A 27,943-nucleotide genomic window follows, 5' to 3' on the forward strand; every position below is an offset into this window, starting at 1 on the left:
GCAAACTATACTTTTGATTTAGTAAAATATCACCTACAGAGTAGAAGGTTGCAGCTGATGTAAAACGCAAAGATCAATATGCCTATGCTGCAAACTGAAAAATCATCCATTTGGTTCACGAACTCAAACCAGTGAAGTTAAAAGATCACAAGCATTACAAAATTTTACAGTGATTAATTCCATCATCCTATAACATGAATTGCTACCAAACATCAGAAATTTCAGAACATAATACTCTATCTTACAATAAAAAAAATTATACATGGGCATAAGGACATTCTGTCAGCTGCTATCTGCAACCTGTGATATTCCTAGTGCTATTTTTGCTGACAAGAAATTCAGCATCGTCCTTGAGCAGATCACGAAACCTGTAGGTGCCCAACTGAAATTCACCAGAGTTCTCGGTAGTAGTGGTCACAAGTTATGTGTTGGTCTGGGGCAAAGACATGATTTGTTTGATTCCTGCAATAGTTTACTTAGTAAATTAGCATTTATCTAAAACAATGTAGAGGTGTGACAATATCAGTAGCCTAGTTGGCTCTTTTAATTAAGATATTAATGGAAAGATAATTTAAGTAATACAGTTATATGTATATTGCTATTCAGCTCTAGGTAAAAGGTAATATTATAATAGCAAAGTATTGTTAGCATTACTCAGAGCCGCGACACATTTAAAGACCACCAGATCAGTTTTGGACAGTTGAGATGTCACAACTTTACAAGTACATCATCACACTGAAAAACCGACATCAATATAGAGAGTTGAGCTCACATGGACATCATTCTTCTTTCATGCTTATATAGTCTCATCTGATCAGAAACTGCAAGTAATAAAAAATGAAAAATGTTATGTCCAAAAGTAGTTAGATAGATACAAAAGCATAGGTGCAAACAAATCATGGAAGCACGCACCTGCCTCATCCCTCCAACACATCTCTATAAACAATGTTCTTGGTGCTTCTCCCAGATTTATCAACCTCCTTGTTCGGTTTGGCCAAAATTCGTGTCGTCTGCCTTGAGACGCCCCTTGACAATGCAACATACAACTGACCATGGGAGAACACGGGCTCGGGAAGGTAAATACCGACGTTCGGGATGGTCTGACCCTGTGCCTTGTTAATAGTCATCGCAAAACTCATGCGGATCGGGAACTGTTTTCTCTTAAACTTGAAGGGAAGTGAGGTATCCTCCGAGGGCGACATAGGGATCCTAGGTATGAACACCCTCTTTCCAGCATGCTGACCACCAACAATCTCTGCGTCAATTGCATTATCCTGGAAGGCTCTGATCATGAGCCGTGTTCCATTGCACAAGCCATTATGAGGGTCTAGGTTACGTAGCAGAATGACCGGGCAGTTGACCTTTACCTTCAAGGTATGCGGGGGCAAGCCATTTGGTGTGATCGAGTTTAAAAAGTCAATCGTGTAATTATTCTGCAAGTCATCCTCGATTGAGTCGAAGCTATGGTATACCTTTTCCTCGCCTGGAAACCTGGAGATCATTTTGTCATTGAGGTCATCCACATGCTCATTCTTGGTTGAAAGAATTGCACGTGTGCTCATGTACTCCCTTGAGGTAGCATTGGCGTGCAGTGATGGGAAGACATCTTCGATGAGTTTGTTAATTGCTTTCCCATCCTCAGTATAGCCGATCACAATGTCATCTGGGAGACGCACATAGTCGTCGCTAATTGTCTCTTCTGTTCCACTGCCGATCCTTAGGAGGTATTCAGAAAACCAAGGGTCGGTCTGTGCACGCATATTGCGTGTGAGGCGAATCTTGCGGATCTTCTCCCACAGATAGGATTTCAGCAGTGTTGCATCGGTGATCTGTGCTCTTGTCCCTCGTGTGACAACAGGAAGGACCTGCCTAAAATCCCCACCAAAGACAACAACCTTCCCCCCAAATGGCAAAGGACATCCCATTATATCTTGGAGTGATCTATCAAGCGTCTCAACAGCTTGACGCTTTGTCATAGCGACTTCGTCCCAAATTATCAAGGACGCTTGTTTAAGCAACTCCGCTGTACCACTCTGCTTTGTGAAACCACACATGCTGTAGTCAGTGAGCTTGATTGGAATTTTAAACCTGGAGTGTGCAGTTCGGCTTCCAGGCATTATTGACGCAGCTATACCTGATGTAGCAGTTGCAATTGCTATTAGGCCCATGTCACGCACCTTCGCAAGCAAAGCCTTGTACAAGTACGTCTTCCCAGTGCCTCCTGGACCATCAACAAAAAATATCTGGCCTTTTTGGTTCCTCACATGATCCAATATGTCATTGAAACCAGCTAGCTGCTCACTATTTAAACGTTCAATTAGATCTAGATGTTCTTGGTCTGCGGTGAGTTGTCTCTCCTCATATACCTCTCTATAATCAGCGTCAGAAGAACCGTCTGTCTCAACCAGATCCGGAAATCCATAGCTTTTAATATCCTTTCCCATAGATTGCACAAGATCCCTGATATCTCTAAGGACCATCTGCTCAAGTGTCGCCTCATTGGATTGATTGCGGCGGTAATCCTCAGACATCGATGCTAGATGTTTGTCCCACAGTTGTCGGATTTCTGTTGCCTCGCAGAATACCAGTATAGTTGCAAACAACCGTCTAAGAGCATAAGGCATCTGAAATCTGGCTGCCTCCGTCATGCAATCATCAATGGACTTGTCGTGCTCAATGAGGCCTAAGTGCTCACACGCCTCTCTGAAGGAACCACACAACTTGCCATTTACTGTTTTTAAGTCATCAAACGAAGTGGCACCTCGCACATGACTTAGGAGCACCCGCAAGTAGTACCTCTCTCCTTCGGCCGGGTGTGCATACACCAGTCGTCCGATCTGTGATCTCTTATTTTTTCTCTTCTGCCACTTCTTATCTCCGTTAATCCACCTATAGTGTTCTGGAAACTCTCTATAAAGCCATTTCCGTGCCTCTGCATACTTATGGTTCATATCAAAGTACTCAGTAAGCATGGATTTAGAAGACGATGGTTTAGCAACAACATCCTCCAAATTATCACATGCTTTGAAGGCAACAGTATGCATGTTCTCCAAATGAAGCTGGAGTTGCAGAACAGACGGACTAACACCAAACATGTGAAAACAGAAAATCCTATAAATAGCCTCTGGAGGAGATATATAGCGTGCATCCCTATACTGACGAATTTCATTGATGATTCCCCCGGCATTGATGACATCCTTCTCGAATGCAAATGATGTTCTATCATGTCCTTTGTAGATGTACTTGAACAAATACTTGACCGCCTTGATGCTCGAGCAAGCTTCAACATTAATGTGGCAGTTGTATCGCATGAGAAGAAAAGGGTTGTAAGGGACCACCCATCTATTGTCCAATTCTGCTCCTCTGATCTTAACTACACACCCATCGTCCCTCCTTCTGTAGATGGGATATGAATCTTTTCCTTGCTGTGTATGGCTGCAAAATTGTCGAGGATAATGGAAATGACATTGTCCATCAATCATGCAAGGACAACTTTTCTTCAACGCACCACAGGGTCCATGCAACATGTGTTTGACTACCAGATCATGTAGAACAGGGAACTTCTCTTTGTCTGGTATCTCAGCAGATATCACCCGATCATAGTCATCTGGGGTTTTTAACTTGCTATCCGATTTCATAATAAGAAGGATATGCTCATGCGGCAAACCTCTTTTCTGAAACTCGGTCACATGTACGTAAGCTGCGACTGCTCCAAAATGCTTACCCTTGATCAACAAATCCATCATATCTCGCTGCTTAGCCTTGTAAACTCTTGCCACCAGATCTGGACGATCTTGTGGCAGCTGACCGGGCAATAGTTTCTCTGTTATTTCCTCCCAATACGGGTTGCAAGTCATTGTGATAAAATAATCCGGTTTACCCAACGTTGGACTATAGCCATAGCATCAAGGAACCTCCTCTGCATGTCTCTGTCACCGCCTGGAAAAGTACATGGGAGCACAATTCTTTTGCCAATCCGATCCCCACGTGCCTCGCCAGCATCAATGGTGTCAACCAGACCCTGTACAATAGAAAAAACTCAGAAATGAGGACATTTTTTTTATTTCTGAAACATTAATAATACCCTTCATAAGTGCATGTTATTACCTGGTAGAGGTCAGCTCGTATAGTCTTTTGATTGCTCGGCTTCGAGTACCAGTCAAGCCGCATAGTTTCTATCTTGATGTACATATCAACAGCCCATTGTTGGAAGAGGCGCCCCCCGAACAAGATGATGTTAAAGAGCCCCTTCCGGATTTGCAACTTGAAACAATAGTACTCCCTCGCGCTAACGAATTTACTGGACTGTGCTAGGTCGATAAGATCATCATATTGGTTGCCATTGACATCATCTACACATTCAAATGGTTACAAAATATAATAAGTTGGGTTGTTGTTTGTTAAATGATTTAAAATTATCAATGATGACCATGCCTGTTGGATCGGTAGCTTGTTCTTCATCTTGTCTAGGTGCCTCAGTAGCATGTTCTTCATCTTGTCCAGGTGCCTCAGTAGCATGTTCTTCATCTTGTCCAGGTAAATCATTAGTATGGTTTTCATCTCGTCTAGGTAAATCACTGGCTTGGTCTTCATCTTGTCCGGGTAAATCACTTGACTGGACTTCTTGTCGTGTAGACGTACCAACTGGAGCTGAAATAAAGTAATCTGTTAATTATAATGTCATGAGTAAAAGCATATTTGCTCGTAAGTATTCTCAAAGAATAGTAAGTAAAAAATTGAGGCGTTATACATACACACCTGTTGCTAAATCAGAATTGTCCGCTAAATCCTGAGGAGGCTCAAGATATGGCATCTTACGATTCCAGCCGGTCTCCCCACCCGGAAAAAATAATGGATATGCCAAGGGATCATAGCACCCATAGTAAGCTCTAATATACAAGGGATCACCTCCTTTTCCATGCACGACAACACTCCTATCGAAGCAGTTCATCGGGTCGTTTCCTTCAACCCATATCGCAGCCACTTCAGATGCCGTGGGGGCATTGTACCGACGCTGGTCCAGGGTTATATTTGTGTTGAGCTCAATTCTGTACTCATCTAGATTCGAAAATGACCCAACACTCTTGAAAGTCTGCACATAAGGATTGTTCTCAAGTATTTTCAGGATTTTCCGAATGAGATCTACATTAAGATCAGGAGACCTCTGGACCCTATGAGACAAGGATTCATCGCTATCGTAAATATAAAGCTGCAGGTGTCGTGGCCCATTCTCACCCGGTACCAGATCATCCATTTTGTAGTACAATATGCCATGTGCCCGAAATGTATAGTTGCCAGTTCCTTTCGCAGTGCTAACTTGGCGGTCAAGTGTAACCCCAAGACTTGTAAATGAGAAGTGGGAGTTGAAATAGCGGATATTCTTTCTGAAATATTTAGCATCCTCATCTTCCTGACTTGTCCACAAACGTTTCAACTCCTCTGGAACTTCCGGAATGAACACACCGACTCTTCCTTTTCTACAGCAAAATGCAGGCCCCTCGAACTGAAACCGCATTGCTCCACAGTGGTCACAGTCTTCTGCCTTTTTGAGGACATGGTGTTTTTTTGGTAAGTTTTGGTAGATGACATCAGCAATATTATTATTTATTTGTATTCCTTTAGTAGTATGTCGTTCTCCATGGTACGTTTCGTACTCAACACCTAGAAATTGCAATATATGAGTAATAAATCATGAACACTTGATTAAAAATATTAGTAATAAATTTGGAAATGTTCTTACGTTGTCCACTAAATATTCTTGCTTCCTCGTCAAGCTCATCGTCTGGAGCTTCACCATGGTGTACTGCGATCGGGCATCCATGTAGGCAAGATTTTGATTGAGAAATAGATGAAGATATAAAAAATAGAAACAATAGTTGTGCATCTATGTACCTTCAAACTGTGGTGCTTGATCAACAGGCTCAAATAAACCGTATGAATCGTCTAATTGGTCATTTTCTTGTAGGTAAAATTATAATTAAACTGTAAGAAATGGTAAGCTATAATAATCTAGATGTACAATGCGCTTATGTTGCATGCACTATACCTGGAGACGTCTCAGCAGTACAGTTTGATGGTCTAGTGCTTCTCCTCCTAACATTGTAATCTCGTCTTTTCTTGAGGAGACCATCCATTTGATCGGGACTCATTGAAGTGTATCGGCCTCTCTCTCGCATCCTTTTTGTTTCTGCTGCAGTTAGCTTAGGAGAATCTTGAAGTACGAATCTCCCAGGTGATTGTTGATCTGTTGAGAAATTAGGAAATATTAAATAAATATGTACTGGGTAAGCATATGAAAACTATAAACCATATATATGAAGTGTTTACCTGGGGTGGCGCATCCAGATTGAAAGCTTGGTAGCAAGTTCCGGACAAAATTATCACTTTGAATTGCACTCATATTGGACTGATACAACCGGATGTTGATGTTTATGGTGTTAGGTGTGGCAGGAGAGTAATGCATTGACCCATTTAAACGTTGATTGTTTTTCCCTATAATATTTTCATGTGAGTATCGCTCAGTAATACAGTTCATGGGTCGTTTTCCTAGATAAGTTGGAGATGATTGCACAGTTTGCTTGGGAGTTCCAATCAAATTTGTTACCGTGCCTAGTAATGGTAAGAACAAAAACCATGTTATTGGCTTGAAAAAATGGATAATATTTATAGGAGAAACACTATTGAAGTAAAAGGATGACAAATGTCTTCTCAAGCCAATATCATATCCTGGTCAGAGGAGTTACAATAACATCTGCGAATGTCCAGACATAGAACATTTAAAACAGTGTTGAAATGAAAGGATGAAAGTGCATAAACGTTTTCATAGGTGAGACTAAATATGTAATGTGATTATGTATGTGTGTACCTCGCGTGACATTGGACTGCTGCGTGGTAGCAATTGTACTATCCCTCATAGTGCTCACAGTGGGGTATTCAGGTTTGGAAACAACTACAGATTTGTGGACAAAAAAACATAAATACCGCGGCGTTGCATTTGGTAGATTAAGATATTTGTAATACCAGATTACCAGGTGGCCTATTTTTTATGGACTCTGCAAGGTCACGTTTTCGTTGTCGTGCTTCACGCTGTTTGAGTAGGTACTGGCGTACTGCGCTCTTTGTTGTTCAGTCATTCGTCCATACCATCCTTGACCCCTCTGTTTTTTTGGAGCAGATTGATCAACCTGTGAAGTATCTCCGGCACCTGTGGACGTTGCAACTTCGTTGGTGGTCTGGCCTGTTTCAGCATGTCAACAGTCAGCCGAAGTGAAGATCTGGTGGATAATGTAAGCCCATAAGAATACCTGATGGCGTTGTGTTTGTTATATCTTGAAATGGGGAGCGTCTCCCCCTCTATTTTTTTGGAGCAGGTTGATGAACTTGCGAAATATCTCCGGCACCTGGGGGCGTTGCAACTTCCTCATTGGTGGTCTAGCCTGTTTCAGCATGCCAACAGTCAGCCGAACTGAAGAGACGGTAGATATGTAATGTAAGCCAATAACAGTACCTGATGGCGATGTATTCGTTATGTCTTGAAATGGGGGGCGTTTTCGCCGGGGAAAGACTGAATCATTTGATTGATGTGCCATCTGGTAAGAGCAAAAAATGCAATTACAAGATCATGAAAGTTTGCTTTGATCAGCACATGAGTGTAGGAAGATCATCATAGTTAAATTTTAGATATTGTTTTGTCCTGATGCACGGTTGCGACATAACAACTCATCTGATGATTTAGAAATACCTAAATTTTTGTGTTGCATAATTAGTTTATTCACTATTCAGAACGTCTCACCTTGCAGGCCTGGAAATCGCTCTAGTGCAGTTGAAGAAGGTCGTCCGAGGTTGAGGTGATACTCACGGAGTGGCGGTGGTGGTGAATTGCTGGTGGCACGTCGGGCGTGCGATGTCGTGGTTTGGCGGTTGCGACTGCGGCGACAGATCACAGCGGAGACGGCATGGGGGTGCTGGCGTAATGGTCGTAGACGGCGGCGACGGCGGAGCAGAACTGAGGCGAGCACGGATGGCCCATGCACTATCCGCGATGGTGGCGTTGTAGTTGCAGAATTATTTGCGTGACATGGAATGAAATCGCGAAATTGATAGGGAATTCCGTAAATTATGCATGCATGCAACCATGGAATTATTTTCTGTGACATGGAATGCAATCGCGAAATTGATGGAGAGCGTGTAAATAAGGAAGTTATTTTGTGATGATGGCGTGTGAATTGGATAGTTGGTGGTGGCGTTGTGCAATGTCATTGGAGTCATATGTGCCGTTAGATTAGATGGAATAGAAGGCTGTGATTGGATGTTTCTGCCAACTTCGTGCTTTTATAAGTAGTTTTAATTTTAGATTTAGATTAGATTAGATTAGCCGTCGTTCATTGTCGATCAGTAGGTAGCCAACAAACTACTGGTGGCGTGCCTAGGCTGTAGCTAGCCAGTATCACTCTCAGTGCTGACGCAGCCACGTACATACGATGCGACGATGATTAAAATAGAGAGAAGTAGTGTATTTTTTTCTGCTTGCCAATCTGTCACACCTTGCGATGGGAAATGGAGCGATAGAGTATAGCCTGGGATAGATACCTATTGCTTCGGCCGAACGCACAGTACCTCCCACGATTAATTTTTCTTTATTTTCTGAAGATTATCCAGATTTTCGTTTTTAGACCCAGCGTATAGTCTAGACTAAGCCAAGTAGATGAAAATTTAGAAAATACTGTGTATGTTAAAATTTCTAGATGTATATTATATACCGCCCCATCCCCACCCCAGAGTTAGCGGTATAGGGAACCTTAAAAAGCTCATTTCTTTACTATTATATTGGAGTTGGTCGTAAGTCGTACAACGCGTTTGGTGAAGGAGATTGGAAGCATCCGGACCGTCAAGAACACTCCCCTGACATAAGAAGAATCATAACCATCGGATGAGGCGCTGCCCCGCACGTCAAAATCTTTCAGAATCAAACATTATGGAAGTAAATAATGTACCAATAACTACAGAATCACCATAATCACGGGAATTTAATAGAAACACGGAAATAACTAAGTAGTAAGCCTTTCGTGCCCTTCGATACCTCTGCATAGACCTCATCACGCGAGAGCCCGCACCGCTGGCGCATCCAGTTCTCACGAAATTCACTCTCCGTCGCCAACCCCTCTCCTCATCGCCGCCGCCGCAGGAGGTTGAGGATTTCGAGGTGGACTCCAGGAAATCAGATTTACAGTACCTCTTCTTGTCTCACGAGGTCGTCCATCCTCCCAGTATCCTCCTCCTCATCCCTAACGCTACCCCTGCTTCTCCTGCTACACCCTCACCCTCTTGTCGCCCCTTCATCCAGCTCAAGGTGCGGGACATGGACATCGTTGTCATGGTTTGTTACCTCAAATAAAACAAAATTCCAATGAATCCATTGACAATAATACTTTAATTCTTCACAAAGAAACTTCATTAGACATTTGTAGATGCAAAATCATGGTTTGCACTTAATCTTTGATCATCATCTTGTTCGGGATCCGATTCTTGCTTTGATTATCGCTATGGTCATCAACACTAGTTGTTGCTAAAAAAATAGATATTTAAAGCACCTCTTTGTGATTCAATAAGTTGATTCACTTGTTTTTTTTTCATTCCTTCTCGTAGCACCGGATTTATGATTTCATTTCAACATTGTACACCTCATATTATGAAGAAATCAAATACACCTATCACAATGTTTACACAGATGACCGGAAGTCAGGAACATAGAATTTCCTACTGGTAAACTAAAAAGGTGGAGCGAAATTACCAGAGTAGTAAGCATCAGGAAAGATCGATCAAAACGAAGGCGCTCAAGGCCTGGCGGTGGGTGCTGGGTGCTGGCGAGTGGCGATCTGGGCAGGAACCTGGGAGTACTGGCCTCATGGGTGAGGCAGAGGTCTAGAGGCGATTGATAGATCGAGTCAGTGATGGAACAGGCGAACAGCAGGAGACGGAGTCGAGTCGATCGCCCTCCCGCTTCTTTCCATCTGACTGTCCCGCTCCCGATGTGGGCCTTTGTGGCCGTTTTCCAGATCTTTTCGAGCGGGAATGTATAGAAGAGATTTCAAGAGAGATGTGTTGATGGGCCCCCCAGGGCGGTGGCCCATGGGCGTTGCCCATGTTCGCCTAGGGCCAGAGCCGGCCCTGATCGTTGAATCCCAGGCGCCCAAGATGCACTGCATCTTCGGGGAGCCACCGACGGCAAACAAATCCTCCGCCTAGCAGCAGGCGCCAAGCAGGGAGGCCGCCGTCCAAAGATCGGCTTCAATCAAGGTCACCGCACGCAGGGGCGATTTATCAGGTAAGGCTCGAGCGTTTTTCAGTTTGTATCTGCACCAGGGAAGAACAAACAAAGCAAACTTAATCTACGACCTCCAGGAAGAACCTGATCGTTCATTCACCCTTTTCTCAAGTTCTTGTGCAATCTGCGGCGGCACAGAGCCATGGCGCGGAACCACAATCTGCGGCGCGGAACTATGAGAGCATGGAAGCGGTCAGGGGCTCAGGGCCTAGGGTGCAGCCCACAGCGTGCCACTTCTCCAAGGTAATTGTTTATGGATTGATTTGTGTACTACTAAAGAATTGAGCTGGACCTTGTTGATGTCCTTTATATTTGGCTCGTTCTCCACCGCCACCGGCCTGCAAATCAACTTCCACAAGTCTGCTTTCGTGCCAATTCATGTCCCAGCTGATCATGCGGCGGAGTTAGCTTCTTTGATTGGGTGCTTGCCTGCTGCGTTCCCCCAAACTTATTTGGGTTTGCCGCTAACTGCACGTAAGTTGCGAGTCCAAGACCTTCAACACCTTGTCGTGAAAGTCGAGAAGCGGGCGCCTGGGTGGAAGAGTTCGCTCCTAAACCTGGGATCTCGTCTCACACTCACTGACGCAGTCCTGTCTGCCCTACCGTCGTTTGCCATGAGTGTCATCCCGCTGCCGTTGACGACGCTTGATCGTATGAACCGGCCGCGGCGTGGAATGCTTTGGAAGGGTAGGGCTGCTTGCTCCGGTGGAGATTGTCAGGTGGCTTGGTCTGATGTTTGTCGCTCACGCAAGGAAGGTGGACTCGGTGTCCGTGATCTTCATATCCAGAACATGATCCTCCTGCTCAAGTTCATCCATAAGCTCGTCAGCGGCGACGACACGCCCTGGACTCGTTGGGTTCGACGCTGGTACGGTGCCAGCGGCATCACCGACCCGCCGTCGCGGGAGGACACCCCCGCTTGGCGAGCGTTCAAGCAACTCTTCGCAACCTACCGTGGCATCACCAATGTGCGCGTGGGTGATGGCGAGACGACGTCGTTCTGGTTCGATAACTGGCATGCTGCGGGGCCCCTGTTTGCGTGCACTCCGGCGCTGCTCTCCCACTGCACGAACCCTGCCCTCACTGTCGCCGACGCCTTCCGTGAACGGCGGCTGCTGCTGCCGCTTCAGCCGCGCCTCACGGTCACCGCGCAAGGGCAGCTGGGCTCGCTCGTGGGCTCGCTGCAGCATGCCGCCCTTTCCAGTGACCCGGACGCTCGTCTCCTCCCGGGTGGCACAGCGTTCTCCACGGCGGCTGCGGCATCATGTGCACCACCGGTGTTGCTCTACCCCTGGCTGACTACAACTGGGAGAATTTTGCTCCCCTGAAAGTCCGCGTCTTCTTCTGGATCGCGCGGCACGGTAACACGAGGACTCGGGCGCTCCTGCACCGGCACGGAGTTCTTCCCTCTCCTCGCTGTCCCTTTTGCGATGCCAACGAAGACTTGCTCCACCTCTTCGCCGGGTGCACGCGGCTTTCTCCTCTTTTTACTCTCGTCGGGGCTCCGACGGCCGGCGCGGCGCGGGACCTGGAGGGGGTTTGCGCGGCGCTTGCCGTCCCGCTCCACGCGCACGCTCCCTTCGTTCGGCACACGCTGGTGCTTCTTATCCTTTGGATTGCGTGGAAAAGCCGAAACCGCAAGGTCTTCGACGACGTCTGGATGCGGGCTCGTCAACTTGCCTTGCTGCTGGCTGAGCACTGTGAGCTGTGGCTGCATGGTCTGCCTCGCTGCTTCTCGCGGCACCCGGTTGACGCCTGGCTTGCACAACTTCGAGCAAGCTCTACGTGACCCCTAGCTTCGCGTGTGTTGTTCTCTCTTGTGTTTGCTTCCTCTAGCTATTGATGTAAAGAACCTCGCGGCGCGGGACCTGGAGGGGGTTTGCGCGGCGCTTGCCGTCCCGCTCCACGCGCACGCTCCCTTCGTTCGGCACACGCTGGTGCTTCTTATCCTTTGGATTGCGTGGAAAAGCCGAAACCGCAAGGTCTTCGACGACGTCTGGATGCGGGCTCGTCAACTTGGCTTGCTGCTGGCTGAGCACTGTGAGCTGTGGCTGCATCGTCTGCCTCGCTGCTTCTCGCGGCACCCGGTTGACGCCTGGCTTGCACAACTTCGAGCAAGCTCTACGTGACCCCTAGCTTCGCGTGTGTTGTTCTCTCTTGTGTTTGCTTCCTCTAGCTATTGATGTAAAGAACCTGCTGCTGAGTTGAAATAAAAAGTCTACTTCAGGTGGGGTTTTTTGCCCCACCGTTGAGCTGTCAAAAAAAAAAAAAAAATTGGCGGTGTATATTCAAACATTTGGAGGTTAATTTAGCTACTTAACAAGATATATATCTCATTTTTTTCAACTTATTAATTGTTAATAAAAATTGGTTGATTTATAAATGAATATGAGTCATATGCCACATTTATTCTGCAAAGTGATTTTAGCTTGGTGATTTGAGACCAGCCTCCATTGACACTCTAGAATCGCCACTGGCCGCACAACGTATCGTTAATCCAGTGCCTAGGAGAGCTGCAGTATGCCAAGCGGCCGTGGACAGACGCGGATAGCATGGAGGAAGGGGAGAGAGCGGGGTCATCGCCCCTCGAATCATTGGTGGAGAATTGACCGAGCCACAACCATCGAATTGCAAGGCGCAGTTTTTTTCAATCCTTTTCAGTTGTTATACTGGTAGGATGACATGGTCGATATTTGGTTCAGATTTGCATCAAGTTGTTTTCGTAGTTCTCCTTTGTTACTGAAATTATCTGTAGGGAGTTTATAATTCTTGGTTCAATTATATATAGAAAACTTTGTCCACCTAATTTTTTTGTGTTTCAAAGGTAGTAAGATTATGCAGTACCTATCTGCAGTGCTGATGATGGAGTCAGACAGCTGGCCAGTCCAAGTTGTCGATGTCGCCTCCATTGAGGTGCTTGCCCAGTCCGCGGTGCTGTCGTTCTGAGTGTCACGCCCACAGGAAGATCCCGAGATCCCCTCGCAAGGTTAGCCTTTGCTGAGAGGGACTTTTCTTCCTTCATCGACTATCTTCTGCACCTTTATATACCAAAGATTTAAATTCGGTTGCTTTGTTCCTGGAGTATTATTATTGCCTCCACAAAGTGACAAATTTTGAAGACTCTATGCTGCAAATATTACATGAATTCTCATGTTGTTGCCTCTAGGCACTGGATGAGCCTGCATTGTGGGATGACTTCAGCTGAGCCTCATGGATTGGTCTATGCATAATGCCTACATGTAAGTGCATGTAGTAGCAAGGTCGGAACTAATTTCATGGTGGGTGAGAATCTGCAGGTGCTTGAAAAACAGCCTACTGAAACTAATGTATCATGAAAATATTTATAGAAACTATTCTGACTGGAACTGTAGCTAATCAGGTTCTGTCATGTTAGGGCATGAGACTTGTCTGAGGCTATTGTAGTTTTGTTCATAAGTAAAAAAAAATTATATGATTATTTTTACTTTGATCAGTTTTTGCGTTCCTTTATGGCATGCAATTGTTCATTTACAGAGGGAAATATCATGGATGTTGCTTTGTGGAGGAGATAATACTATTGGTTTGAATAGTGAAAATCTGTACGTAAGTGGGCAAGCAGAGATTCAGATTCCCTTGTAATTACAGGTATCTCAGGACCACAAATCTACATACATGAGAATCAAACTGCTAATATGACTCTGTTGTCTGTTATCTTGTTTCTGTTATGATGTGATCTCCTTGTTTTATTCCGTTTCAGTTTAGTAAGTAGTCTCAATGGTCCGGTGAGAGGCTAATTAAACATTAATTAAATTTCTCCACTACTGTTTGAGGCCATAATTTTCAGTGTGTGAGACATTTAGCATAAGTTTTCTTTTCTTTTAGTATCTGCATATATGAAGAGCCTGCGTGATGTACTGGACATCAGGCTTGAAGTAGAATATTATCTGCCAGATCCACCACAAGGACATGTTAGCGAAATTCGCTTTTTCTTACAAAAGGTATGAATAATTGGAGTGTGATTTAAGTGTTTTTGTGGGTTATCTTTATTATTTATTGCCCTTTCCTACTTTCAGCGGTGCTCTTATTTCCATCGGTTACGTAGTAATGAACTTTTCATACATGTGTCCTTCCAAAATCTGTATTGCAGACTATTCTCGAGCAGTTATTTGACGAAAGCTACCTTATAAACAGAGTGTACATTCTGATGACGTGTCTTGAATGCAGTAGTGCTATCTTCACTATCTCTCGCATTGGCCGGTGACTTCGCTGAGGGTGGAGAAACAAATTGACGATGCATCAGTGTAGCGCGGGTAGTGGCTTTGCTGTGGATTGTAAAGTTGTAGCTTGAAAGCAGTAGCATGGATGTATAGAGATGCAAATCTGAAATGAACTAGGCAAACTGCAAAATTAGTTTTAAAGAGAAATTGTGTTCTCACAACTTGATCGAAGTGGAGAAGTCATATTTGCCAATATTGAAGAACATGTTACTGTGTCAGATGAAGTAACTGATGAGCATGGTCCAACTATAGAGATGGCTGAAGGAGACATGGAAATGGTGTATGGCAGCAGGTTGTTGCAACTGAAGGTGAAGAGGAGGTGCCTCCGAAGGAAACGCCATAAGGATCTAGAGATAGTTCCATGCAGGGGCAACAAAGATTTTGTTATAAACCAATGTTTTATCTGCTATTGTCGTGACTTGTGATAGATAATGGTTTTAATTTGATATACGAGTATCAACAGTATTGACTTCTTTGATGTTTATAATATATGATATCTCTGATTTGTTTTGATTCTTGGTACATGAATTATACATGTGACGTAGTTGCATGGTAGGTAGCTGTTGGCAGGTTGTGATTTTGATTTTTAATGCAATAAAAAAGAGTTTTACTCCTCCAAGAATGCACGTGTACATTGTTAAGTAACATGGCGAAATCTGTTAGAAGTCGTTTGGAAGCGAGGCTTTCATTTCGTTTGTAGCATTTTGAAATGAATACATGTATTCATTTAATTTACATTGTAATTCCAGAAAAGGACACTTGTTTGGTTGCCACAGGAATTGCAAATGACAGCAGAATTCAATATTGAATTTTTAAATGGCTTCCATAGAGAAACACAAATAACAAGTCTCAGCTCGGAATTGTGTTTACCAATGGCATCATTTTGCTGGATTTCCTAAATGAAATGACGGTCCAATTATGTGGCAACCAAACAGCCCACCTATGGAATTCCAAAATGAATTACAGGATTCCAGGCTCAAATGACCCTGTGGATACCAAACGACTTCTTGGGAGGACAATGTACATTTGTAGAACAAAATCAGTAGTGATTCGTTAAATTTACTAATTTAAAGGTGCATGGTCATTTTAAGTCGTGAGAAGAATATATATATATCTCATCATCCAGGGAAATGTATTGCACTATTTACCTTGTTTGGTTACACAGCTAAAAGGTGTCATCATGTTGTATGCTAGGTACGTGTATTAAATACTGTCAAGAACAAATTAAGATATGCAAGTTCTTTGTGATTTTATTGACTTGGTGGTTTTTACCTGCAGAATAATAAGCATTCAAAACCGTTTGTGATAAGTAGTGATTTGGCATAGTTGGAGAAAAAGTAGAGCACAACAGTGAGTGAGACGTTGGAGTATGGTGAGTATGAAGTATGATGATGCCATTGTTGAAGTAAGGATAATGATCAAAGCATGATATAAAGTTTTTATGACTCGAATCATATGATTTTTCGTTCAGCTGGATGACCATGTCATTTATTATTTAGATATGCATTGATCCGTGGCAACGCACGAGCATTCAACTAGTATTTATTAATTATTCTGGACATATATACCAGCAATCGGCAGGGCGGTTCTACCGCATATATATAGTCACAGAGAGAGAGAAAGGGAGCCAGAGTTGCAGCTCCACAGCTCCAACACTAGCGCGTGCTGACGCCTGGTCTCTCAACTCAAAGATGAAGAGCAGCTTGATCCCTGCGGCCGACGAGGAGGAGGGAGCGGCCTTGGTGCCGCCTCCAGCAGCCGGCGCGGCCCCGTGCAAGGTCGTCGACGACGACAACACTGCTGTGGGTGTAGAGCGGCAGTCTTCGTCATCCTCCTCTTCACCAGCAAGAACGAAGAAAACGTGGTGGTGGACGGCGCTTGTGTCGCCGACCAGGGGCGCCGTCGGGATGGTCATCGGCGGCCTCGTGGTGCTGGCGATGCTCGTCGGCACCACATGGATCGACCTGGACGCTGTAAGTATATACACATGTGCATGCCATTTTTTCTCTCTCCTTTCGATTGAGTTATCTTTGCAACCGCGCGTGTTACTGGTATCTTTGACCTGCATCACACTGTTGGAAGAAAATCTTAGACTGCATTACAATTCGATCACCACCAAGCTGCAAATTAATTAGTAACGCGAATCAATTACGTAGTGAATGCATATCATTTATTTCCTTTATTAATCGTGTTATTATGCAATGGTGTATCGCAATTCACGACCAGCTACGAGTTCATGAATTATTAACACGAATTAAGCCCTACGTAGCGATAATATGGTATTCATTATGCCAAATTAATGCAAGGAAAATGGAAAAGCATCATAACCTTTTAGCAGGGTTTTATTATAGTATAACTTTGACCACCAGTATAACCAAATTATATGGATTCAGATGTATAAATGGTATCACTACATTAATTTGTCTTGCAAATCTTTTTCATCTCGTATACGTTTACACAAATTTCATGGACATTATAAATACAAACCATAGCTAAAGTTATAAGAGTGCTTTATATTATGTTTAGAGATGGAAGGGGTATACTATTGTATCTGGTGGACCCGTTCCAAAGTCAAGTAGAGTGACCAATCCCCTCTGAGGTTTCTAGTGTTCTCTAGTTATTCTGCTCCTTCGCACGCTACCTCTCTGGACCAATGACGAGAAGCCAGCGATGCTACGATCCAAGGATATGTAATATGCACTATATAGACTTCTATGTTGGACTTTGAACGAAGAAAAACAGATCGTGCATGTAGAAAAAGAGACGAGAAAAACAAAACTTTCCACGGAAACATCAGTTTCAGTACTACAGCTAAGTCGTTGAAAGTCGGCGATGATACGTACGTGTCTCGTCGTGTGTTAATTCATGAGCAAAGTGCTTCACGGGATACATACACGATCAGCGCCCTTCTTGACGTACTGATCATGATTCATGATGCACATCTCGGTGCCATATTTTCAACCAGCTTGCCTTTCGTCAAAAAGAAGCATGGAAATTCCTGCAACTAATTAACCATGCACATATCAGCATATGTAATTATGTATGGAAACTGAACAAAATATCCTGGAGAATCACTAGAAAGATATTGCCCTTTCTAGAGATTTGGGAAAGGCAAGTCCCTGGTAGACACGTACGTAGGGCGGTTGACACAAATAACTGAAAGTGAAGTAAATTTAAGTAATAATAATGATCTAAATTGCGAACCATTTTGATCTTTGTATTTTAGCGTCCTTTTGCAGTGGGCACAAGTTTTACACAGTAAGTGCCGTGGTTGTGGGTTATAGGTGTCCGTGTATCGGTAATTAGAGAATCTCCACCAGCGGTCCCGATAGCGGTCCTGATAGCAATTTGGGGCCCGGAGCGAAAATAGGCTCGCACCGGCGCGCCCCAAACGGCGTCGGCCAATTTTCGAGCCCAATAGAATCGATGACAACCCCGTGCCAGCTCCTTCACCAAGAGCGCGAATCGGGCGCGCCGGCGCCTCGCGGAACGACGGTTTTCGAAGGGTGGGGGCGCCTTGTCAGCGACAGGACGCGACGGTTCACATCGGCCGCGACGCGGGAAGGTTGGTCGTCGGCGTTTAATGGTCTCTCGCGCGCAAACCGAAGCGGCCACGAGGGCAGCGACTGGCCACGCGGCGTCCAATCGCGTACGTTGCCGTTAATGCGGGCAGTTGTCGCCGCTATATAATACGTACGCCGTCCACCACCGCGGTGCTATCCTCTCATCTCCACCACCGCCGCCGCGCCATTCTCTCCTCTCCACCTCAAAATGCCGCGCCGTCCGAAGACGACGTACTCAATGCTAGGCCTCAACGGCCGTGCGCTGCCACCACCACCACCACCGCAGCTGGAGCCGGAGCCGGAGCCCGACGCGGAAAACAGCTCCGACAGCGACGTAGACCCAAGGTTCACGGTGTGGCGCGAGGCCTCCTTCGCAGATGCGGAAGCTGAGGCGGCACAGTGGGGTGAGCAGCCGCAGGCACCCCTGACCCGGAGCAGGCGGCGATCCTGACGTCGTTGAACGCGCAGCGGTTCCAGACGTTGAAGGAGGAGCAGCGGGAGTTCATCAACGACGCTAATCTCGAGCACGCCCTCGAGATCTCGCGCCAGCGAGCGGCCACGGAGGAGGCGGAGCGACATAAGCTCGCCTCCCTCAACGCTCATCACCACTACGACGCATTCGCCCGCGAGCAAGCGAGGCGCGCCGAGAACGAGGCTTCTCAGCAAAGGCTGGAAGCACGGGGACGGCGCCGCCGGCAAGCTCCTGCGATGCCAGCCGCCATGCTCCACCGCCAGATGCGCGAATCAAGGGCCGAGAGGCGGGCACAGACGCAGGCGGCAAAGGCGAAGAACGACAACGAGGCAGGCCCGTCGCGCGCCCCAACCGACGGCCAGTATATTAGGATTAAGTTTAAGTTTTTAAATTGGGTTTTTAAATATCGTTTGAATTTTGTTTTGTACCAATTCGACGTACTTTTGTATAAATTTCGTTTAAATTCGGTTTTTAAATATCAATTTAAATTTAAATTTCTATTGAGGCTACACTACGGGGGCGCCGGTGTGGGAGCAACCTCCCCAAATAGAGGATGCTCCGCCGGCGACCCCCATACGGCAGTGCCGACGCCCCTGCCGGCGCCTATTTGGGGGCCGCTGGTGGAGATGCTCTTATCTACTCCCTCTGTTTGGTTGGTTTTATAAGACGTTTAAGGTCTTTTGAAGGTTCACTCGCTTTTGTGTATATCTAGCCGATTTTGAGTGTGTAGATTCACTCCTTTTGATTTGTATCTAGTCTACTTTAAAAATCTAAAATATCTTACATTACTGCACGGAGGGAGTATTTAGATATAAAATTGTAGATGTGCGGAAAACAAAGTGAAAACAGTGCAAGTTGTAACTTGGTGGCAACACTAAATATTGCATGGACACACTATTTGTTTTAATCTGTTCGTTTTTTGCCAAAATCTGAACAGAAAATTCACTAAAAGCAGAACAAAAGTAACGAAACGAGCAAATGAGCAGAGAAATGTGAATCTAAACATAGAGACACTAAGAGTCAAGATCTTGTCCAATCACCCTTTGTATATTCATGCAAAACAAATAAAATAAGGTAGCTTCCAACAAGATAGTTTTCGCTGCACTCTTTCAAGATCTTAGCAAACAAAAATATATTAAGCTCCATAAACCTTAAAAAAATTATACATATTCATATTGAATTAATAATTATTATGATTTTTTTGTCAAACATCATGACCAGTTGCTAAGGTTTTTTCAAACAAATGAAAAAATGAAACTCACCCTCCCCAAATTTCGAATTAACTAATTCACAACTGATCTTTTTTAAACCCACTACCGAAATATTAAAAATCGATATATAGCCGGGTTCCGAAAATCTGCTCTTGAAGAGAAACGGAAAAATCCACTGAAAACCGGCCTCCCTCCTAGCGACGCGACGTCAACGCGAGAGTGCCCCACGCCGGACCTCCCCAGAGCGGTGGCTTCCCCGAGTTCCTCCCAAATACTCCATTGTTTTGACGCTTTGAGCAGCACTTGGCCGGCGCGCCAGCGCCTGAGAGCGATGCGCTGACCGATGATCCATGGAGAAGCAGGGAAAGCTAGTGCCAAGTGGCAAGTGGAACGGAACGTACGAAGCCCGCTGCCTGCCCACATACCAGATCAGATAAAATTGGAGTAGATTAGACGAGCCAATCGTCAATCAGGATGGAAGTGACGACCTGCACACTGAGGTGTCTAATTTTCCATTGAGACGAATAAGCTGAAGCCTTTGTTAACTCATCTCTTCTTGCGTAATACCATGTCGGCCAAGAATAAGTAGACAAGTAGTACGTGTAGAGTTGTTCCTGCGTGACCCAGCCAAATCTTCTCTACGACATTTCGAACATCAGCTGATGGCTAAGTCTGATAATAGGTAAAGTCGACTAGTGGCCATTCCGGATTAAAAAGTCAGTTCGATCCTAACTTAGCTAGCATGGACCTCATCGAGAAACTCTCTTGCAGGTTCATTAGCTAGATTTGCACGGTTCTGATTTCTATAACTGTACCCTAAAAATTAAATATCCTGCCCATTGGTGGAAACTTGACAAAATACTCCATTTGTTTTGACTTTCTGCTATCCGAGAGATGGCCGTGTCATGGTGCGCGAGCTAGGAGAGAGCGATATCAGTACTAACCAAGGAAAAAAATAGCGCGCTATAACAAAATAGCGTGGGTCTAAAAATACGCTATTAGCATGTTATAGCGTGCTATTAACGCGAATAGCGCGCTATAGCGCCGAAATAGCGTAGCGTCGGCTCTCCAGATATGATATAGCGTGCTATTAGCGTTGGAATAGCGCGCTATTTTTTTCCATGGTACTAACCAATCAATGGGAGTTTCACTTAGTATAGGGATCTGTACGAGAACGTTTAATGATCAATAAGGACGTTATTTCTTCCCGCAAAGAAAGGAAAGAAAAAAATTCAAGAGTGATCAATAATGCATAGTATCATATAATAGTGACATGGTCTTCTTATATTTATTGATTTGTACAATCCCAAAGCAAAATTATGCATAAGATCTGTTTGACATTTTCTAGTTATATGTGCTATATGATACCACTATGATCTTTGCCATTATTAATTATAGTAACACGGTTATTTACATATATGGAATGCATGATACTCCATCCGTTCCTATTTAATTGACTCAGATTTAGTACAAAGTTGTACTAAATCCGAGTCAATTAAATAAGACCGGAGGGAGTACTACCTACGATAGCTCCATTGTTGTAAGGGCTACAAAATGAAAAGTTGACCTAAATAGAAGGGCACCACATGTCCAAGGATTAATTGAACTAGATGAGCTATCAAACCCTTAATCGGAGTGGAAATGATCATAGGCACACCGACGTGTTTAAGACAAGTTATTATGGCGTAATAAGTAGGTCATCTATGTGTGGTCGTGCACATTACCCTTTTCATCGGTTTGAATTTTTGGTGCATTCAATTTGACAGCTACCTCTTTACTGTGAGGCTAAAGACGTTTGCACATTTTTTGACCCTTTACTGTGAGGCAAAAGCCCCATAGCCCAACTTTTATTAAAAAGATTTAGATACAGTTTATATACAAGCTAAGGCTAGAACCACGCAAAGAAGCAAAAGCTAATCTAAGCTATCTAGGCAAAGAAGAGATCCAAGTCAGTAGCTTCTCCTTGTGGTCAAGTTTCAGTCTATGAGCCTGCAATGTAGTATCATGAAGAAAGGCATTGTTTTTGAGAGTGAGGATTTTTTTCAGGGTGAAAACCTAAGATCTATGATCGGGCGACGACAGCGCTTGTGCACTGTTTTCTTCTTGGCGGCGTCGCTTTTGGAGAAGCTGAACTTCTGGTGCTGTCTTGGTAGTGTTAGTGTCGTTGTTTCAAGGAATAGATTAATGTAGCGGGATTTTTTTTGATAATTATTCTTTCTTTTTTGGGTTATGTGCATCTGTAATGTCGCTAGGGCAATGCGTTGTTGCAGAAGCTAGGTGTAATTGGTATCTCCATAATATTAATATATACTCTTTATCTGAAAATAAAAAAAAGTGACCCTTCGAGGTAGCAAATCTAGGCCTGACATGCATGCTAAAAAATCTGTGCAGTTCTGAGCTTCCAAATGTCCCAGCATAAGACGTTTGCACATTGGAAGATAAGAGCATCTCCAGCCGCGTCCCCCAAAGCGTCCCCAAACCGCGCCGGATTGAGCGTTTGGGGGACGTGTTTTGTTCGTGCCACCTTTGGGGGACGTCGCTCCCCAGCCGCGTCCCCCAAACGCCTCCCCCAAACATTTAAAATACATTTTTTTGATTTTTTTATTTCAATTTCCACAAACTAATACATAATTTGGAACGTGGTTTACACGAAAACACAGTTAGGCACATGGTTTTCCACAAACTAATACATAGTTTGAACCGTCGTGGACACAAATATTTTTTTTTGCAAAGAAACTAAACCTAACTAGGCCGTGCATCGAAGGTTTCCTATGTTCGCTGCTAAGAAAGAACACTCGAGGGCACACCTAGTCACCTAAACTGGAAAATTCAGCGGGAGGATGGTGCCCTTGTTGGTTCTACCGAGGAGGCGAACATCCAGAAACCTCCGTGCACGTGTTTGCTGCGAAGAAAGAACACCCAGTCGTCCTCCTCGTCGGTGCTGTCACCGTGGTAGTCCCGGCAGCACCGCTTCTCGTCGAAGACCTTGACGCTCATGTCCCTGTCGCCGAAGTAGGAGAACAGGAGGATGAAGCCGGCTTGGAGGTTGTGGTGCCGCGCGAACTTCTCCCAGCTGATGTTGAGGTACATCTTGCCACGCGCGTCGTAGATCACGTTGACGATCCACCGGTAGTAGCCGCACGCAGCCTCCCGCAGATGCATCGTGCGTGGGCGATCGTCGCCGGCGACGTAGTCGGCGAAGGAGTCCGGCAGCCTCTGGATGCCGCACGGGTCGCCCTTGAGGACGAGGACGAACTCGAACCGCACGTCCGGCTCCACGTCCATCTCCGACGATGATGAAGCCGGCGGCGTGGAAGGCGACGGCGAGCGTGCAGCTCTGCCGCGGCCACGACCACGACCACGACCACGGCCGCGAGGTCGGCCTCCGCCTCTACCGGACATAGCGTCGAGTCTTGTTGAGATGGTGGCGGCTAGGGTTTGGGAGAGAGGCGCTAGGGTTTGTGTGTGAGAGGGACGATGAGAGGCGGCCCTTTTATAGGCCGGAGGGAGGCGGGGGAGCGGTGGCGCGCATTAACGCCGGCACGCAGAGCTAGGCGCGACGGGACGCGTCGCTGCGTCGCTGCGGGAACTGCACCGTCGCTGCGTCGCTGCGGGAACTGCACCGTCGCTGCGTCGCTGCGGGAACTGCACCGCCAATAACTTCCGTCGCGAGGTAGGCGACGGTTAGGTTAAAAATTTATTGTGCCGCTGACGAGTCGGCCCCGCCACTCCCCGCCTCGCTTTTCGTTGTGTCCGACATCCCCGGTGCGTCCCCTGTGGGACGGGGACGGGCTCGGGGCGCCGGACACCGTATCGGAGCGCGCCGGACAAAAATGGGCTTTGGGGGACGCGGCTGGAACGGTCTTTTTGTCCGGCGCGCCCCAAATTCCTTTGGGGGACGCTTTGGGGGACGCGGCTGGAGATGCTCTAAATAATGGCCTGGTCAGAAGCAAAACAAATACACATATCAAGCTATTTGGTTGCATAGTTGCAAATGGATAAGTTTTGCTCGTGTACATGAAGTAGATTAAGCAAATGAATAAATTTTGCTCTTGTACACGAATTAGATTAAGCAAATGAATAAAGTTTACTTCTTACGATACTAGGGGAGGGGTGTTTCTGGTCCCGAGCTCAACTGAACTCGTTTTGTGGACCGTCCAGATCGTTTGGGGATGTCTGCGGCAGGGACAATTCTTGTCAGGAACAGCAGGCAAGAACAGTGTTGTACGCATAGCGTACGTAGGTGTACGTAGCGAGAGTAGCTGACGGACGTGAGATCGTCGCGTGGCTGGCGGGTGAGGACAGTTGACATGTGCTGGTGGCACATGCAGTTGGAGAGTTCACCGGCGTCGTCGTTGCGGCGGGAGGCACCACGTCGGCCGCCAGTGCCGGGATGGCTCCATGGACGGAGGTCCAAGTGCGGGGAGGCCTTCTTATTCGCCACCCGCTTCCACAGCGCCGCCGATGAGGGGTCGCGCCTTTCGTCTTCGCGGCAGGCTGAACGCGGAGGCGATAGGGGAGTTTTCAGCGGCAAGAACCACAGCCGGCCGGGCCGACGAGGCGCGTGGCGGCTGTGCGCGGGGGACGACGGGGAAGTTTTCTGCGGCAGAGCCACGGCCGGCCGGGCCGACGAGGCGCGCGACGGGCTGTGCGCGGGGGACGGCGATGGATTTTTCAGCGGCAGGAGCCAAGGCTGACCGGGCCGACGAGGCGCGCGGCGGCTGTGCGCTGGGGACGACGGAGTAGTTTTCAGCGGCAGAAGCCACGGCCAGCCGGGCCGACGAGGTGCGCAGGGAACGGCGGGGAAGTTGTAAGCGGCAGGAGCCATGGCTGGCCGGGCCGACGAGGCGCGCGGCGGGGCTCCAAGCCTAGGCACCACACGGCCTTGGCTTCGGCCGGACCACGCCGGGAGGAGAGCGGGATTCGCGGGGGCTCGAGCAAGGTCGGGAGAAGCCTTCATGGCCGGAGCGCTGGCCGAAGACGCCAGCGGCGGTGAGGCGGGTTGCGTTCTAATGGTACAGCCGTACAGGAAATTTACCTCCGTCGTGGACTATTGGGCTAAGAAGTAGGTGCTGGCTTTAATTATATCTACCTAAGTGGACATAGTCACTGTTTAGTCACTGTTTGGAACAGAGCTACAGGGTGAATACGTAGTTGAATACCCTGTCATTGTTGGAGCACGCTGAACCTGATTGGTCCAAAAAAAGAGAGTATCTGGACCCGAGATCAGAAACGGTTTTCCGCGATACTAGTACTAGTTATAATGTTTAATGATGATTTGTGTTGCTCTTGTACATGTGTCGTGGACGATTGATCAGTCCTTCCTCCCGGGCAACAGCCACGGCAGCATCAGCCGGCCTGGGCGACATCCTCCTCGCCGCCACCGCTCATCACCGCTCGTGCCCATACCATTCAGCTGCGGCAATTCGTCCTCCACGCCACAATGCCGGCACGGCATGCCACCACCGTCCCCAACGCCCGAACAGCCCACGGCGCCGCCGCCGTCGTGCCCCGACTACTTCCGGCACATCCACTCTGACCTCGAGCGGTGGCGCGTCTCCGGGATCACGAGGGAGGCGGTGGAGCGCGCGCAGCCGAAGGCTGCATTCCGGCTGACTGTGGTGTCCGGCCGCGCGTACGTGGAGACGTACCACCGTGCGTTCCAGACGCGGGACGTGTTCACGCAGTGGGGCATCCTGCAGCTGCTCGCCCGCTACCCCGGCCGCGTCCCGGACGTCGACGTCATGTTCAACCTGGAGGACATGCCGGAGTTCCGCGCCGCCGACTACCCGGACCCTGCGACCGCGCCGCCGCTCTTCCGTTACTGCAAGGACGGTTCCTCGCTCGAGGTCCTGTGGCCTGACTGGTCCTTCTGGGGCTGGTCCGAGGTGAACATCCGCCCGTGGGCGCCGCTCGTCGAGGAGGTCGGCGAGGAGAACACGCGCCTCCCGTGGCAGGACCGGGAGGCCTACGCGTTCTGGAAGGGGAACCCGTACGTGTCGGAGGCGCGCCGCGACCTCTTCCGGTGCAACAACGACTCCGCCGCCGGCAAGGAGTGGAACGCGCGGCTGTTCAAGCAGGACTGGGACGCCGCCATCCGGAACGGGTTCAAGGACTCCAACCTGGCGAAGCAGTGCCGGTACAGGTACATGATCTACGTGCAGGGCCGGTCGTGGTCGGTGAGCGAGAAGTACATCCTCGCCTGCGACTCGCCTATGCTGGCCATCGACACGCCGTTCAGGGACTTCTTCTCCCGAGGGCTCGTCGCCGGCAAGCACTACTGGCCCATCGATCCTGCAGACAAGTGCCGTGCCGTCAAGTTCGCCGTCGACTGGGGGAACTCGCACCCGGCGCAGGCGAGGCGGATCGGCCAGGAGGGAAGCGGGTTCGCCAGGGAGGAGATGAGCATGGACTACGTGTACGACTACATGCTGCACGTGCTCAAGCAGTACGCCGCCCTGCTCCGGTATACGCCCACCGTGCCGGAGAAGGCCGTGGAGCTCTGCCCCGAGTCCATGGCATGCCCCGCCCAAGGTCGGGACAGGGAGTTTATGATGCAATCCAGGGAGAGGTACGTCGCCACCTATGAGCCCTGCACGTTGCCGCCGCCGTTCACGGCCGAGGAGGTCACGAGGATGGCCGCCAGAGAAGAGGATGTGCGAAGGAAAGTAGCCAAGATGGAGGGGAGGTAGAAGCTCAAGCTAAATATTAGGTTCACTTTTTAGTGGCTCACATTAGATTTCACATTTTTATATAAATTTTAAAGTCCACAATGTGACAGTCCATGTGAGTTTGAGCCCAAGTTAGTGGCAGCTTACTAGGGAGTGAAAAGAGGTGAGAAGTTTAGTCCCACATTGAAAGTTATGAAGAAGTTAGACCACCTTATAAGGTGGGTTGTTTCACCACTAGTAAGTGAGTGAGAATAGGAGTGATACATGTGCGCTCCTCCTCCTCCACCTCGCTCGTCTCGACTCGTCACGCGTCGCGATCGTGGTGAGTGGATTGAGCCTCGAGCCGAGACTTTCCTTTCTTTTTGCAGTTCAGAAAAACGAACAGAGTCCTAGACGAACATGGGCCGCTCCCGGATCGTGGGCTATCTGTAACCAACTCGAAACGTACGTGCGACGTGCGCATGGCCCACGTTGCCTAGGGTTTCCTGAGCCTATATAATCTCTTGGCCGGCTACCGCAGAAACACATTCAATACACGAGTTAGGGTTTCCACCTCTCTCTGCTTGCGCCGCCAACGTAGCCTACTCCATCCCGCCTGCCGGCACGCACCGACGAACGGGAGAGCATGTCTCCGGAGCCGCTCGCCTTTGCGATCCTGTACGGGAGAGGGCGAATTAGGTTTTTGGGAAGCGCTTTGCGCGACTGCTCAAGCTCTTCATCACGGGTCGCCTTCTGTCCAAGTCGGGCGGTGCTACCTACCGTCGTCTTCAACGCCGTCTACTTCGACCCGTCGTCAACAACGTTGTCATAAAAAAATGTTACTGCTGCGATGTCATCTGCCACACCGCCACCATCACCTCCACCAGAACGGTACGTGTGACATATCTCGATTTGATGGATGTTGTACCGTTTGCCCTGCTACTATTCATGTTGATTAATGCATGTGGTATGTTCGAGTTTCACATGTTAGTAGTTACTGTCGTCATGCTTAATATTCTGGAATTAATCATGAAAATTGTGCCTAATTATCCAACAATCCAAAAACCTAAATCTAGGCAATTTCCTGAGTTAACAATGGATGCTTTTGCTAATGCACTGAGACCGAATAAGTTTACCGGTGTGCACTTTAAGAGGTGTCAGATTAAGGCTGCGCTCTGGCTTACTCATCTGAAAGTGTTCGAAGTTAGTAATGTCTTACCTGAAGGAACTATACCTGAGCAAGATCAGAAAAAGTTCAAGGAAGATAGTACTCTCTTCGTCGGATGCGTTCTGAGTATTCTTGTTGATCGTCTATGTGATGTGTATATGCACATAGTAGACGGTAAAGAGCTCTGGGATGCACTGAGTGCTAAATTCGGTTCAACCGATGTAGGCAGTGAACTGTACATCATGAAGAGCTTCCATGACATCATGATGGTGAATAACCGTTCTGTAGTCGAACAAGCT

At 47.2% G+C, this 27,943-nt stretch overlaps 2 protein-coding genes and 1 long non-coding RNA gene across 11 annotated transcripts; 2 read left to right on the top strand and 1 right to left on the bottom strand.

Moving 5' to 3' along the window:
* Positions 1-917: 917 nt before the first annotated feature.
* On the bottom strand, positions 918-5,515 carry LOC127315398 (uncharacterized). The gene is made up of 6 exons (XM_051345891.1): positions 4,759-5,515; positions 4,435-4,650; positions 4,108-4,352; positions 3,881-4,021; positions 3,540-3,833; positions 918-3,425 (listed from the first exon to the last, which is right to left on the bottom strand). The coding sequence occupies exons 1-6, from the start codon at positions 5,513-5,515 to the stop codon at positions 918-920; spliced, it is 4,161 nt and encodes a 1,386-aa protein (XP_051201851.1).
* Positions 5,516-10,436: 4,921 nt separating this feature from the next.
* LOC127313610 (uncharacterized) lies at positions 10,437-15,063 on the top strand. Of its 9 annotated transcripts, none has more exons than XR_007859128.2 (6): positions 10,437-10,567; positions 12,753-12,959; positions 13,149-13,310; positions 13,491-13,563; positions 13,838-14,301; positions 14,451-15,063. It is a non-coding gene; the product is annotated as an uncharacterized lncRNA (long non-coding RNA). The 9 variants fall into 9 exon arrangements; XR_007859130.2 differs by having other exon boundaries at positions 14,528-15,063; XR_007859129.2 differs by having other exon boundaries at positions 13,838-13,948; positions 14,186-15,063.
* A 1,129-nt stretch (positions 15,064-16,192) lies between these two features.
* Positions 16,193-26,808, top strand: LOC127313611 (uncharacterized). The gene is made up of 2 exons (XM_051344098.2): positions 16,193-16,553; positions 25,145-26,808. The coding sequence occupies exons 1-2, from the start codon at positions 16,272-16,274 to the stop codon at positions 26,516-26,518; spliced, it is 1,656 nt and encodes a 551-aa protein (XP_051200058.1). The 5' UTR covers positions 16,193-16,271; the 3' UTR covers positions 26,519-26,808.
* The last annotated feature ends 1,135 nt before the right edge of the window (positions 26,809-27,943 follow it).

Source organism: Lolium perenne, chromosome 7 (genome assembly GCF_019359855.2).
Source record: "Lolium perenne isolate Kyuss_39 chromosome 7, Kyuss_2.0, whole genome shotgun sequence".
NCBI classification, from domain to species: Eukaryota; Viridiplantae; Streptophyta; class Magnoliopsida; order Poales; family Poaceae; genus Lolium; species Lolium perenne.

Excerpts from the sequence above, each read along its gene's own strand:
- LOC127315398 (XM_051345891.1), bottom strand. The coding sequence starts at position 5,515 with ATGCGGTTTCAGTTCGAGGGGCCTGCATTTTGCTGTAGAAAAGGAAGA. Across the intron at positions 4,651-4,758 it reads CAATTCTGATTTAGCAACAG|CTCCAGTTGGTACGTCTACA; the intron begins GTGTGTATGTAT and ends ACTTTATTTCAG. Across the intron at positions 3,426-3,539 it reads TCCCTGTTCTACATGATCTG|CAAGGAAAAGATTCATATCC; the intron begins GTAGTCAAACAC and ends AGCCATACACAG.
- LOC127313611 (XM_051344098.2), top strand. The coding sequence starts at position 16,272 with ATGAAGAGCAGCTTGATCCCTGCGGCCGACGAGGAGGAGGGAGCGGCC. Across the intron at positions 16,554-25,144 it reads CATGGATCGACCTGGACGCT|TCCTTCCTCCCGGGCAACAG; the intron begins GTAAGTATATAC and ends ACGATTGATCAG.